Source organism: Ammodytes marinus (assembly GCF_949987685.1).
Source record: "Ammodytes marinus genome assembly, chromosome: 7".
NCBI classification, from domain to species: domain Eukaryota; kingdom Metazoa; phylum Chordata; class Actinopteri; order Uranoscopiformes; family Ammodytidae; genus Ammodytes; species Ammodytes marinus.
The window spans coordinates 16,040,642-16,054,414 of NC_137211.1; the positions used below are offsets into that span (position 1 = coordinate 16,040,642).

General features: G+C 44.1%; 1 protein-coding gene across 2 annotated transcripts in view; it reads left to right on the forward strand.

Annotated features, from left to right (window-relative positions):
• znf512b (zinc finger protein 512B) overlaps window positions 1–13,773 on the forward strand; it is a 37,574-nt gene that overhangs the window by 15,256 nt on the left and 8,545 nt on the right. For both annotated transcript variants that reach the window (XM_080031501.1, XM_080031502.1), the window contains 4 exons: window positions 275–346; window positions 979–1,113; window positions 1,660–1,787; window positions 2,912–3,004. In XM_080031501.1, coding sequence (XP_079887627.1) covers window positions 275–346; window positions 979–1,113; window positions 1,660–1,787; window positions 2,912–3,004 — 428 coding nt within the window. The remainder of the gene's footprint in view (window positions 1–274; window positions 347–978; window positions 1,114–1,659; window positions 1,788–2,911; window positions 3,005–13,773) is intronic.

Here is a 13,773-nt window from a genome sequence, read left to right on the forward strand (position 1 = left end):
TTACAAGCTTCACATTACACATAACAGCTCTTAGCGCACAGTGGACTGGAGTAGATCCTAAAATCCTCTTTTGAACTGAATCCAGAAATCAATTTCGAATCGGGAATAGTTTTGAATTGAAAATCGATTTTGGATCGAATCGTGACCCCAGGAATCGGAATCGAATAGAATAGAATCGTTCACAGCCCTACTCCAAGTGCTCTCCATACAGGCTTGAGACAAAAAATGTGTTTGACCATTCCATTCTGTGGGGGTTTTTTTTCTCTTGAGCCAGGACGGAAGCAGAAAACGCCCAAGAAATTCACCGGAGAGCAGCCTTCTATATCTGGGACATTTGGATTGAAAGGTAGATACACAGACATTTGTCTCTCACTTTACCCCATTGCCCAGAGTAAACCTTGTTTTTTTCACTTGCCCTATAACAGTCAAACAACCGTGTGGGGTAAATCTCCTGTGTGGGGTGTAATATTGATGGGTGAATGGTTGAAGTCTGGAAGAAAAGATGGTTACTGTGTGTTGGCAAGATTCATCATTGATTTCTGACAGTACTGCAGGCCACAGATTCCCTACGATGAGTCACTAAATAATGGAAACCAATGGAGAACATATGTACCACTAATTGACTATGCTGATGAATGCTCCTTGGTGCTGGTCAATTGCACTGTCGTTTAACAGTTCTAATGTGGCAACCGTAGTTATGCACACAGTAGATATGCACACAAGCACACACATCACATTACACACAGCTCATCCAGTCTCTTTCTCTTTCTGTCTCCTTAATAAGCTGAAAATGTCCAGTGCATGTAGTATACTGTACATGGACTGTAAAGTGCTTATCACTTATCATACAATTCATCAAATCTCTTGCTCTCTGTTGGTCTACCTGAAACTGATATGGTATGTGTGTGTGTGTGTGTGTGTCTGTGTGTCTGTGTGCGTGCGTGTCTGTGTCTGCTTGCATGTGCGCGTGTGTTGTAGGTATGACTAAGGTGGAGGAAAAGCTGAAGGCGGGACGCGCGAAGAGACCAGAGGGGAGTGGGTTCAGTGAGGACGCCCAGAGAAGAGCAACTCCAAGTCAGTCCTCAAAAAAAGACCCGGCCACAACCAGCTCTGGTGAACACTGTGTTCCCTTTTATATATATATGTACATTATAGTTAATTTGCCTGTTAAAAAATAAATAAAAAATCAGAAACGTTACCAGTAATGCCAGTGAAAATGATAATGATATATGAATGATATGATAATTCCAACTGCCTAAATAAGATACATTGGCGTTATAAACCTCAAGAGAGCTGTGATTTTATCTTTGATGAATTATATTCCAATTCAATCAATTAAACAATGATGAAAAAAAAACCTTTATAATTTGCCAAAGGGATGTCTTGAAATTGATTTGGTTTTGAGAATTGGAAACAATTATTGTTTGGCAATTTAAATGCCTTATATAACTTGCGCTTCTGTTAAGTGTCATGTATTCGATAAGAGAGTATCTGTAATCAGTGTCTCACTCCCCGCACATAATCACTCGCTAACACAAGCATAAAAGCAAGACAAGGAAACGGGAATCCACTTAATGAAATATTAAACCCATAAGGACACCACACAAGATCAGACTTTTCTGATGTAGTGAGTCATCCTGTTTTCCACCTGTTTCTAAGGTGTTGTCCCCGACACCCAATGGCAGCGAGCGATCTCAGAGCGAGGCGAAGTGGTGTGTCCCACCTGCTCCATCGTCACCAGGAAAACCATCCACGGCCTCAAGAAACACATGGAGATTTGCCTGAAGGTCAGTGGGTGATATGCGTCTGTCCATCAGACTGGGAGCAGGGTGGGTGTGTGCTGGTCACAACTTGCTTCGAGGCTGATACAAATTGTTTTCCTGTTAGACTAGTTACTACCAGACATTACCATTCCATGGCAAATGCCTCAGTACAAGCATACTTTCACCGCATTCACTTCTGACCCTGTGTTCATTTTGAGTATGTGGTGGTCTTGTTTAAGTCAGGATCTTGTTTTACACGTCATTTTGCAATACACATGATGTATAAAACTGAATAGATTTGACTTTTGTTTTCTGTGTGTGAGTATGAAATAATGCTCCCTCTCAAACCAAGGCTGTAATTTATACATTATATTACAACTTTGACTGAACATTTTTATATACCATTCTCTTAGGATCCCCATCTTGCAGAGCCTATGGAGCTTTTACAGTAATGACATTGATTGGAGCGCTGTAGAAATACCATCGGGCAGTAATCTTAACCAGTTTCCTCATGTAATATCCTTTACTCATCTGCTCTGACATGAAAGCTAGTATCAGTTCAAATGGACCAGGGGAAGGACACTGACTGTACACTACACTGTGGTTTGTTTGCATTGCACTCAATTGTAGGTATAGGGTAAGGGTGACACACAAAAGAAGCTAATCCAACTACATTGTATTAAGACTTAACCCTGAGGATAAGCTAGCCGGAGGGTTGCAGTAGCCTCTAGGCCCTCAGAGAGACGTGTTCCTACAGCCATTTTTTTAATGGCTCCCTTGGCCTGTGTGACTGTATTAAAGTGACAGTTTGCCGTTAAGCAATGACAGAATCGCCACATTACCACTGGGTCACTCACACCATCAAAACACCTCTGTCTCCAAATCAATATTGAGGCGAGAAGAGAAATCCACGAAAAAGGAACATTGTCTTAAATTGGCCTTCGTGGTTCCCAAAATTTGTTCGATTAGTCCTCTACGTGGACCAAAACTGTGCACTTATAACAAACTCTGTTATAGGTTATAGACAATTTGTTGCTATATTGATATATCCAATAAGGAGTATGGCCATTAAACTTGGGTTGCTTGTTGGTTTTCTTTCATAGAAATGTCATTTGATCCTCTGTTTTGACTTTCAACCCCTCCTGCAGCTCCAGGAAGCCCTGAAGTGCCAGGAGTGCCACAAACAGTTCAGATCCAAGGCCGGCCTCAACTACCACACCATGGCTGAGCACAGCACCAAGGTACATCCACACAAACACACATTCAAACATCCCAGTGTTTCCCCAAGCGCTTTATGGCTTGACTACTGACAGACGAAAAAAAATAAATAAAAAAAAATATTAAATTTTAATTTTTTAATTTTTAGTGCTGTACAATTAATGTACTAGCAAGCGTGACGTGTGCCTGTGCATGGTCATAACTGCGCAAAAGGCCGCGATTTGCGGTAAATAAATGTGCGCATGTGTCTCCAAGCGTTTATTCTCTCTGCTCAGACTATCAGCTGCTCTGTGTCTGCAGCTCTGCTGTGCTGCGCCTGCGCGTGACCATGTCGCGCTGCGCGTGACTACGGCATGTACGCGGGAGGGTAAACGAACAGAAGCAGCCGATATTAAACTGGTGGCGAAAAGAAACGCAGCACAGTTCTATGGGGATATTTAGCTGAACAGAAATAAGTGCTGGGCAAAGCTAGAACATTTAGGACTCCACATCACTGTGGCAACACAACCTGTCTATCAGCTCAGACAGCGCAGAGAAAAGTCTGATGAAGGGGAAAACATATTGTATTATTTCAACTATTGAGTTATTTGTAAAACAGCATGCTAGTTTAGGCCAACAAGATTTATTTTCGGAATTTTCAATGCTGCTTTATTTCTACACTATGTTTTGAATTTGGAAATATATGTTCCAAAATGACCTATAACCTCTGTCTTTAAAAAGAAATCAAGCAAGTAGGCGAATAATAACCATTAATGAATTATAGGCTATCGCATCACAGTAGGCCTATTGTCCACAATAATTGCACAACAGCCCTCCATCCAAAAAGGAACTTCAAAAAGTGGAATTTGCACTTTCACGTTCATACACATGTTAAAGGTTCAGTAAGCGGAATGGTCAGTTTAGCTAACTTCCTGTCACTGACTGCAGTTAGCAGTCCCCTCCTTCGTCCCCACGTCACCACATTAATGCACTGTGGTTTTCAAACAGTGAGTTATCTAGCATCATCTCAGATAAGTCAGTGTGATAAAACATGATAAAAACAATCAAAACAGACATTGGGAAGGATTTTTACCTGCTCCGCTATTGTAGGCACTTAAACATTCACCCATCTGTCGCTCTGCGCGTGCACCGGCAGTGAGACGGGTGCTGGTTTTTAGCGTTCTCTCTTGTGATTGGATATCAGTTTCGGGATCCCCGAAAAGTTTATTTGCTGATTACATGCAGAGCGGGTGACTTCGAGATCGGAAACACGCACACTATCTAAGTGATCACTGTATGAATAAAGAGCAATTTAACACTTATTAACATAAATAAATCGCTTACTTCACCATTACAATGACAATAAAGTTATATTCTATTCTATTTTAAGTGTATGGTCCATTATTTGTATTTAGCGTGTCTGCATATTATTGCACAAAACAGTAGAATTTTTCTTTAATTGTATTTTGTACTGTCAACATGTTTGCACAAAATTTGTACCTGCACATAGCAAACAAAATTGCTCAACTGTAAGGTCAGTGTCTGTTGTATTTTTGTATTTAAATGAACAGTTGACTATTTCTTTAGTCTATTTCTTTGGCATCTTTGAGCAAAATACCCCCAAATTTTTCGCCTCCTGTAGCCCTGGGCAATGACCACCTTGACTAAAACATTTCCTGGAGGGAACAATGCATCCTAAATCTTTTCTTCGTAAATGATGGTTGGTACTTTCAGAATTCCTTCTCGGACTAACTTTGCCCCCTCATCCATCACTCAGTAGTCAAGAGTCCAGAAGAGGAGGCTGTGGGGAGCTAATGTTTTAGAACTGTCACACTGAAGAGGGTTGCTAGTTAGATTCCAGACACCACACCAAAGCATTACCCCCTCATTAGGAGGCCATCAGACTTGTACTTGTAACTCTACAGTATGGTAATCCACCTTACTAGTGTGTGTGTGTGGTCCTGCATGTAGATATCTGCGCATCCTATGCATCGAATAACATATTGAACAATTTATCTGTTGCATATGTATTGCCAGCTGCTATGCCCTTCTCCAAAAATGTGATCATGGGGTTTGTGAACGATCATACATTGGAGCTGGCGATCAGTATTCCTGCCCTTGAGGTGTGCTCACATTTCTTCCCGCAGCTGTCTTAACTCAACTGACAGCAGAGAGCTTCATTAAGATAGTATCACCACGGCACGCCCGCATCAGAGCAATGGCACTGCTATGACACTTTATGAATTATTCAACACTTTTCAAAAAGTGATCATGAAAGATTAATGAATGTACGTGCACCAAACATTGTAGCATACATCATGAGTGTTTGTGTTTCTGTGTGTGTTTTTTTATGAGCTCAACTTTCAATAGTATACAATGTATGTGGCCATGCCACTGTATGTGTGTGTGTGTGTGTGTGTGTGTGTGTGTGTGTGAAGCTTTTGGTGTCTGTGTTTGTCAAGTTAATAGTGATGATAGATGACTCTGCCGTGTGTGCCAGCCAAGTTGAACTGTTTGATGGGGCCATTTGTCTTCTGTATGGACCTGTTGTGTCATGACCTTACAGGCGGTATTTCCAGTCTAGCAGAGCAAAAGACAGCGGTGTGTGTGTGTGTGCGTTCGTGCGTGTGCATGTGCGCACTAAGATGCTAAAAGGTTTCACCAGGTTGTGTTTTCTTAGCAAACTGCTGTACTTTTCTTGCAACATCTTCAGATCTGATCATTCAAACTTCTGTGATGTTAATTTTTGTGTTGGTGTCTTTAAGGAGATAACACATTACACAGCATACTTAGACATACCCTTAGCTCCCTTGGGATTTGGATAGAAATTGTTACTTTATTTTACAGTAAGTGGTTACTGTTATTATGCTTTTCTGTTATTATGCCTGTTGTGTTGCCTTGTTAATCAGTTGTATGTTTCCTGTGTTGGCACCTCCTACTGGTGAGTTTGTGTAGTGGAGATTCAGGTCATGTGACCAGAAGTTACATCATCAGTTACTATGAGGCAGTCCTCCATCTTAGATATGAGAGAGAGGAAGCACATGTTCATATCCATTATCATCCAGGCGTTCACGTCCGAGAGAGAATCGTTGGTATGTGTTATCAATCTTTTGGGTCATCTATTATTTATATTGAGTTATATTTTGTAGATCGAAGCATGTTTAAGGTGTTTATTAACGGACACGGGAAGTGGTGTTTTCACGTGTCACATTATGTTTAGCAATATCTTAACACTTTGGATTTAATATAGATACAATTTATGTTTGGTGTATTACTACATATTATTTGTCACGTATTAGCATACATACGAACGTGTATGTGGACATATTTATTTACACTGTATTTTCTTTGTAGTTTTACTCCTATGGCCAATCAATGACTACAATAAAGAACTTCAACTGGAAGCCTCTGTTTACGTGGTGGTGATTGGGACGGAGTTATCCACCTGTATATCCATGCAAGGCGTGTGGAGAGGACAGGACAGTAAAACAACGCTCTCTAACGGACTGAACTGTGATGCAAAAGACAAGGTTTCACGACGAGAGTAAGTGAAAACCTTTTTTATCAAAATGTCGGAGAAGAAATCATCAAAATCTCAGTCATCACGGACACGGTCTCGTACCTCACGTTCATCTTTATCGAAGAGCTCCAACAGCTCTTCCACCAATGCCGCTGCAGCCTTAGCTCGTGCTGAAGCCCAAGCTGCTAAAGTAGAGGCATCATTTGCAGAGCAAGAAAGCCACATCAAAATGGAACAAGCACGCTTAAAGGTGGAGAAAACACGTTTGGAGGTATCCCTCGACACTCTTCAACTAGAGAAAAAAGCTGCTGCAGCAGAAGCTAAGGCTGAAGCATTAGAGGCAGCAATGGATGAGCAAAGCGAAGCCCTGAGCTCTAACATTGATATGGCAACGGATGACCCAGCAGAGCGCACAAAAGCATACGTTGAAGAGCAGATAAACACTGCTCATCAGCCAGTACCTGCATTGGTAAAACCTTCTGACAGTATTAGTCAACAAGCTACGGTTATCCAGCGGGTCCCAGACGCTAGTGTGCAGTGCAATTGGCAGGATAATAAACCAATCCACAACAGTCATCCTGGAGTGCAAGCATCAGTTGGACGCCAGAGAGGGCAGGCTGCTACTTACACTCCACAACCTTCTGATAGAAAGCCCCCAAAATTGTTGTATTCAGGACGGGGCATGGATCACATGAGTCCGACACAAGCAAATAATAACAGAGACTGTTCACAAGCTTCTCCGTATGCAAATGCTCATCAGGCTCATCCGTCTGACAGCCAGAGCATGTCAGACTTTGTCAGGTTTTTTGCAAGACGGGAACTTGTGTCTTCAGGGCTTCTCCAATTCAGTGATCAACCAGAGAATTACAGAGCTTGGAGAGCATCATTCCTCAATGCCATACAAGGTTTAAACCTAACAGACAGCGAAGAAATGGATCTGTTAGTGAAGTGGCTAGGTGCAGAATCAGCGACTCAAGTGAAGAGGATAAGAGCTGTGAATGTCCACCACCCACAGAATGGGCTCAAAATGGCTTGGGATAGGCTCAACGAGTGCTACGGGTCGCCAGAGGTCATAGAGAATTCGTTGTTCCAAAGACTGGAAGACTTCCCGAAGATCACGAATAAGGACCATAAGAAGTTGAGAGAGCTCGGTGACTTGTTAATGGAGCTTGAAGCGGCTAAATCAGATGGAGATCTGCTCGGACTTACTTACTTAGACACCGCTCGTGGTATCAACCCCATCGTACAGAAGCTGCCATACAATCTGCAGGAGAGATGGCTCTCTCACGGTTCTAGGTTTAAGGAAAATTTCAATGTTCCTTTCCCTCCATTTGACTACTTTGTGGAATTTGTGTGCCAGCAAGCCAAAATGAGAAACGACCCTAGCTTCTCACTCACTGCAAGCAGTACTGAACCTACGCCGATGAGGAAATCAGCACCTAAGTACGACAGTCCAATCTCTGTCCACAAGACTGATGTGTCACCTAGCACCTCAACATGGGCTAACACAACACAGCAGAACAACATGGATGTTGCCAAGCAATGCCCCATACATAACAAACCACACCCATTGCAAAAGTGTCGTGGCTTTAGGGAAAAATCCATTGAGGAAAGGAAGGCTTTTTTAAAGCAACATGGCATCTGCTACAAATGCTGTGCATCATCAGCACATTTGGCCAAAAATTGCAACAGCTGCATCAAGTGTGATGAATGCGGGAGTGAGAGTCACAACTCAGCCCTGCACCCTGGACCTGCACCATGGCTCTCGATGGCCCACACCCCTCCATGTGAGCATGGCGGGGAGGGAGGATTCAATGCTGATGAGGCTACTGTTTCGGCGACCTGTACTCAGGTCTGTGGGGGAGATCTCACCGAAAAATCATGTGCTAAGATTTGTCTCGTGAAAGTCTATCCAAATGGCCAGCAGGAAAAGGCAATGCGGTGCTACGCAATACTAGACGATCAGAGCAATCGTTCGTTAGTAAGGTCTGAGTTCTGTGACCTCTTCAACGTCAAATCCCACAACTCTCCTTACTCACTTAAGACATGTGCTGGTGTAGTTGAGACATCAGGCAGAAGAGCACATGGTTTCCAGGTGGAATCCATAGATGGACAAGTTACTCTCTCTCTACCTACACTGATTGAGTGTAACAAAATTCCAAACAATCGCTGCGAAATACCCACTCCGGAAGCGGCACAGCATCACGCACACCTGAAACCTCTGGTGCATCACATCCCAAAGCTAGACCCTCAGGCTCCTATTATGCTCCTACTTGGCAGAGACATAATAAGGGTTCACAAAGTAAGGAAACAGATAAATGGGCCACATGATTCACCCTATGCCCAGAGGCTGGACTTGGGATGGGTTATCGTTGGTAATGTTTGTCTTGGAAGTGTCCACAAGCCAGCCACTGTGAGCACCTATTTTACCAACACTCTGGAAAATGGACGCCATTCTGTCTTTGGACCATGTCCTAACCACTATGTTGTGAAGGAGAAGTTATATGACAACAAGGCCACAAGTCTCCCTGCACCTGTCCATGTGGAGGCTCCCACATGTGATGACTACGGAGAGCATCTGGGACGTCATGTCTTTGGACAGACAAAAGATGATGACAAAATAGGCCTTTCTGTTGAAGATATGCTCTTTCAGAAGACAATGGAACAGGGAGTCTATAAAGATGAGGACAATAGCTGGGTAGCTCCCTTGCCTTTCAGAGAGCCGCGGAGACGCCTTCCCAACAACAGGTCACAAGCAGCTGATCGCTTGTCTTCACTACACCGCTCCTTTAACAAGAAGCCTGAGATGAAGGAACATTTTATCTCTTTCATGGAAAAGATATTCAAGAATGGCCATGCAGAGGTAGCTCCTCCACTTAAAACGGAAGAAGAATGTTGGTACTTACCTTGCTTCGGAGTTTACCATCCTAAGAAACCAGGCCAGATCCGGGTCGTCTTCGATTCAAGTGCTCAACACAAAGGTGTCTCACTGAATCAGGTACTTGTGACTGGCCCAGACCTCAATAACAGTCTCCTTGGGGTACTGATTCGTTTCCGAAAGGACTCCATTGCCATCACAGCGGACATACAACAGATGTTCCACTGCTTCGTTGTCAGACCAGAAGACAGGAATTACCTACGATTTCTCTGGCACAGGGACAACGACCTTGAAAAAGACATCGTGGAATATCGCATGAAAGTGCATGTCTTCGGCAATAGTCCATCGCCAGCCGTTGCCACTCACTGTCTCCGGCGAGCCGCAGAAGAAGGAGAGAAAGAGTTTGGCAAAGACGCCAGGCAGTACGTCGATCGAGACTTTTATGTTGACGACGGACTGAAGTCTCTCCCCACAAAGGAAGCTGCCATTGATTTGCTCAAGAGAACGCAGAACATGCTGGCTTGCTCCAACCTCAGGCTACATAAAATAGCCTCGAACAGCCGAGAAGTCATGGAGGCATTCCCCATCGAAGATCATGCCAACGATCTGAAGGATCTGGAAATTGGCGTCGACCCCTTACCTATACAGCGCAGCCTTGGACTCTGCTGGGACTTGAAGACCGACACTTTCCTGTTCCAAGTGGCAGAAGAAAAGAAGCCCTTCACTCGCAGAGGAGTTTTAGCAACAGTCAACAGCCTTTATGACCCCTTAGGATTTGTGGCTCCAGTCACCATACAAGGCAAGGCTTTGCTTAGAGACCTCTCATCTGAGACTAGTGACTGGGATGCTCCATTGTCTCCGGATGGACAGGAAAGTTGGGAAAAGTGGAGAGAGTCCCTCAAAGAGCTGCAGCTCCTGAACATTCCAAGGCCATATACAAAAGTGTCTCCAGCCCTTGCGCAGCACAGAGAACTCTGTGTCTTTGGGGATGCTTCGAACAAGGCAATAGGTGCTGTTGCCTACCTAAAAGTCACAGATTCAGAAGGTAACTGCCGCACAGGGTTCATTTTAGGCAAGGCAAGATTGGCTCCACGGCCAGAACAAACTATACCTCGGTTAGAGTTGTGTGCAGCAGTGCTGGCTGTGGGCATGGCAGAACTCATTATTTCCGAGATCGACATTGAGTTTGATGCACTCACCTTTTATACTGACAGCAAAGTAGTCCTGGGCTACATTTACAATGAGAAAAGGAGATTCCATGTTTATGTCCACAACAGGATCCAAAGGATCAGAAGGAGCACAAAGCCACAGCAATGGCGTTATGTGTCTACTGAGCACAATCCTGCGGACCACGCCACAAGGTCTGTACATGCAGCTCGTCTGAAGTACACAAGCTGGTTTACCGGACCTCAGTTTCTGTCTCAACCAGAGGAAACACCTTTCAAGACAGATGTGTTTGAGCTAGTAGACCCAGGACAGGATAAAGACCTGCGCACCCAAGTAACAGTGCTTGCCTCCACCACCGATGACAGCCGACTTGGATCCCAGCGTTTCCAACGCTTTTCGACTTGGAGGGCTCTTAGTCGTGGCATCTGTTTCCTCAGACGCACTGCCTACCACTTCAAGAAGGCTTCAGAAGATCCTGGCCGTACCTCCAAAGAATGGCATCACAGTGGAACACCATACTCAGTGAAGGAACTCAGGCAGAGTAGAAATGTCATCATTCTATCGGTGCAGCAGGAAACTTATGCTGAAGAGATCGATTGCATCAAGGATCAAAGAAATATGCCCAAGAGCAGCCCTCTCAGGATGTTGGATCCATTCATTGATGAGGATGGTCTCTTGAGGGTTGGAGGACGGATACAGGAGTCACATTTGGGATACGAGGAGAAAAGGCCCTTAATCATTCCTGGACGTCATCATGTTGCATCCCTTCTTGTGCGACATTATCATACAGAGTCACAACATCAAGGACGCCATTTTACTGAGGGCGCAGTCCGTTCAGCTGGCTACTGGATTGTGGGGGCCAAAAGGTGTGTAAGCAGCTTCATCTTCAAGTGCATCACCTGCCGTAAGCTACGAGGTACATGTGAGGTCCAGAAAATGGCCGATTTACCTCTGGATAGACTCAGCATGGACCCACCTTTCACTCATGTCGGTGTTGATGTCTTTGGACCTTGGACTGTCTCAGCACGTCGTACTAGGGGTGGCCATGCCGAAAGTAAAAGATGGGCCGTCCTATTTACCTGTTTGAGCGTCAGAGCTATCCATCTTGAGGTTATAGAGTCAATGGACAGCTCCAGCTTTATAAATGCGCTGAGAAGGTTCCTGGCAATCCGTGGGCCGGTCAAGCACATCCGCTCAGACCGGGGTACCAACTTTCTCGACAAGAATTCTCGACTCCATGCTTCTCCAGTCCCAGACCTCCCGGCTCACTCATGAGGTGCTCACCACCTTTATGGCTGAGGTGATGGCAATTGTCAACAACAGACCTGTAGTACCTGTTTCCACAGATGCAGAAGATCCATTCATCCTCAGTCCTGCCACACTGCTGACGCAGAAAACCGGTCCTCATCTCATCCCTCCAGGTGACAACAAGAACCTACATAAGCGACAGTGGCGACAAGTGCAAAGCCTGGCCGATACCTTTTGGGACAGATGGCGCAAACAGTACTTGTCTACCCTGCAAGCAAGAAGGAAATGGACGTCTGACAAACCGAACATCACTCCAGGTTCGGTGGTTCTCATGAGGGATAGCCAGTCTAAAAGAAACGATTGGCCTATGGGAGTCATATCTCAGGTGTTCCCCAGCAAGGACGGAAGAGTCCGTAAAGTCGAGGTGAAGATCTACAGACAAGATGGACCGAAGCTGTATCTCAGGCCTGTGGCTGAAGTGGTTCTGCTGTTCTCTCCCGAGGAACAGGCTTGATCGATTTCCTCCTTTAGAGGTGGTTTGTGGAAATGTTATGGTATCTAGGGATACCAGACGGGGAGTGTGTTGCCTTGTTAATCAGTTGTATGTTTCCTGTGTTGGCACCTCCTACTGGTGAGTTTGTGTAGTGGAGATTCAGGTCATGTGACCAGAAGTTACATCATCAGTTACTATGAGGCAGTCCTCCATCTTAGATATGAGAGAGAGGAAGCACATGTTCATATCCATTATCATCCAGGCGTTCACGTCCGAGAGAGAATCGTTGGTATGTGTTATCAATCTTTTGGGTCATCTATTATTTATATTGAGTTATATTTTGTAGATCGAAGCATGTTTAAGGTGTTTATTAACGGACACGGGAAGTGGTGTTTTCACGTGTCACATTATGTTTAGCAATATCTTAACACTTTGGATTTAATATAGATACAATTTATGTTTGGTGTATTACTACATATTATTTGTCACGTATTAGCATACATACGAACGTGTATGTGGACATATTTATTTACACTGTATTTTCTTTGTAGTTTTACTCCTATGGCCAATCAATGACTACAATAAAGAACTTCAACTGGAAGCCTCTGTTTACGTGGTGGTGATTGGGACGGAGTTATCCACCTGTATATCCATGCAAGGCGTGTGGAGAGGACAGGACACCTGTACATCTAGTACCAATCGTGTTATTTATTCCCATTTATGTTATATATGGTTGTAGCTCGTAGTGTGTTCGGGTTGAGGTCGTCAAACAAGTAGAGCACTGTTATGTACGTACATTCTTATTTAAGTATATATTGTTTAAGTGTCTTTCAAATGTATCAAGAAGACCATTCTTTTGTGAATTTGACATTTGACATATGCTAGGTGTCTTTTTTGTGGCCACAGCGCTGACAGGCTTTGTCAACCGAGGCCACAATTACAGAGGTTTTGTTTTTGTAAATGCACTGAGGTTTTGTATTTTCCAGTGTTCCAACCCGTCGATACAATATTTTCATATAGGCGTGTTGATGTCATGTGGATTGACATTTCTGTCATTTCTACGTGAAGGAGTTTGCACTTCAGCGATGTAAGAAGAACTTTGAATTTTGAATAGATTTTTGACGTGATTTGATTTTGCATTGACGCCTACCGTTGGACCAGCGTGTTCATATGGCTCAGCCCCAGTGCAGTCTGGGAAAACGCAGAAGGTTGTCAAGACTACAGGGGTCCCCCATTGCTTTTGACCTTGATATTGCTGTTGCTACTATACTCTCTCACCCTCTTTCTCCTGCGCTTGCTCTTTTGCTCTCCGATAGAGGCATTAAGAATACATGCTGATGTAGTCCTCCCTCCTCCCCCCTGTGTGAAATCAGTGGCTGAGCTGGTCTTGGTTTCCCTTGCCTGCAGGGCTTGATCATGATTTACTTGAAGTAGTGAAGAAGTACTACCTCATCTCCTCTCCTTCTTGGAAAGCTAAGGCTGTGTGTCTCAGTCATCTCGCTCCAAT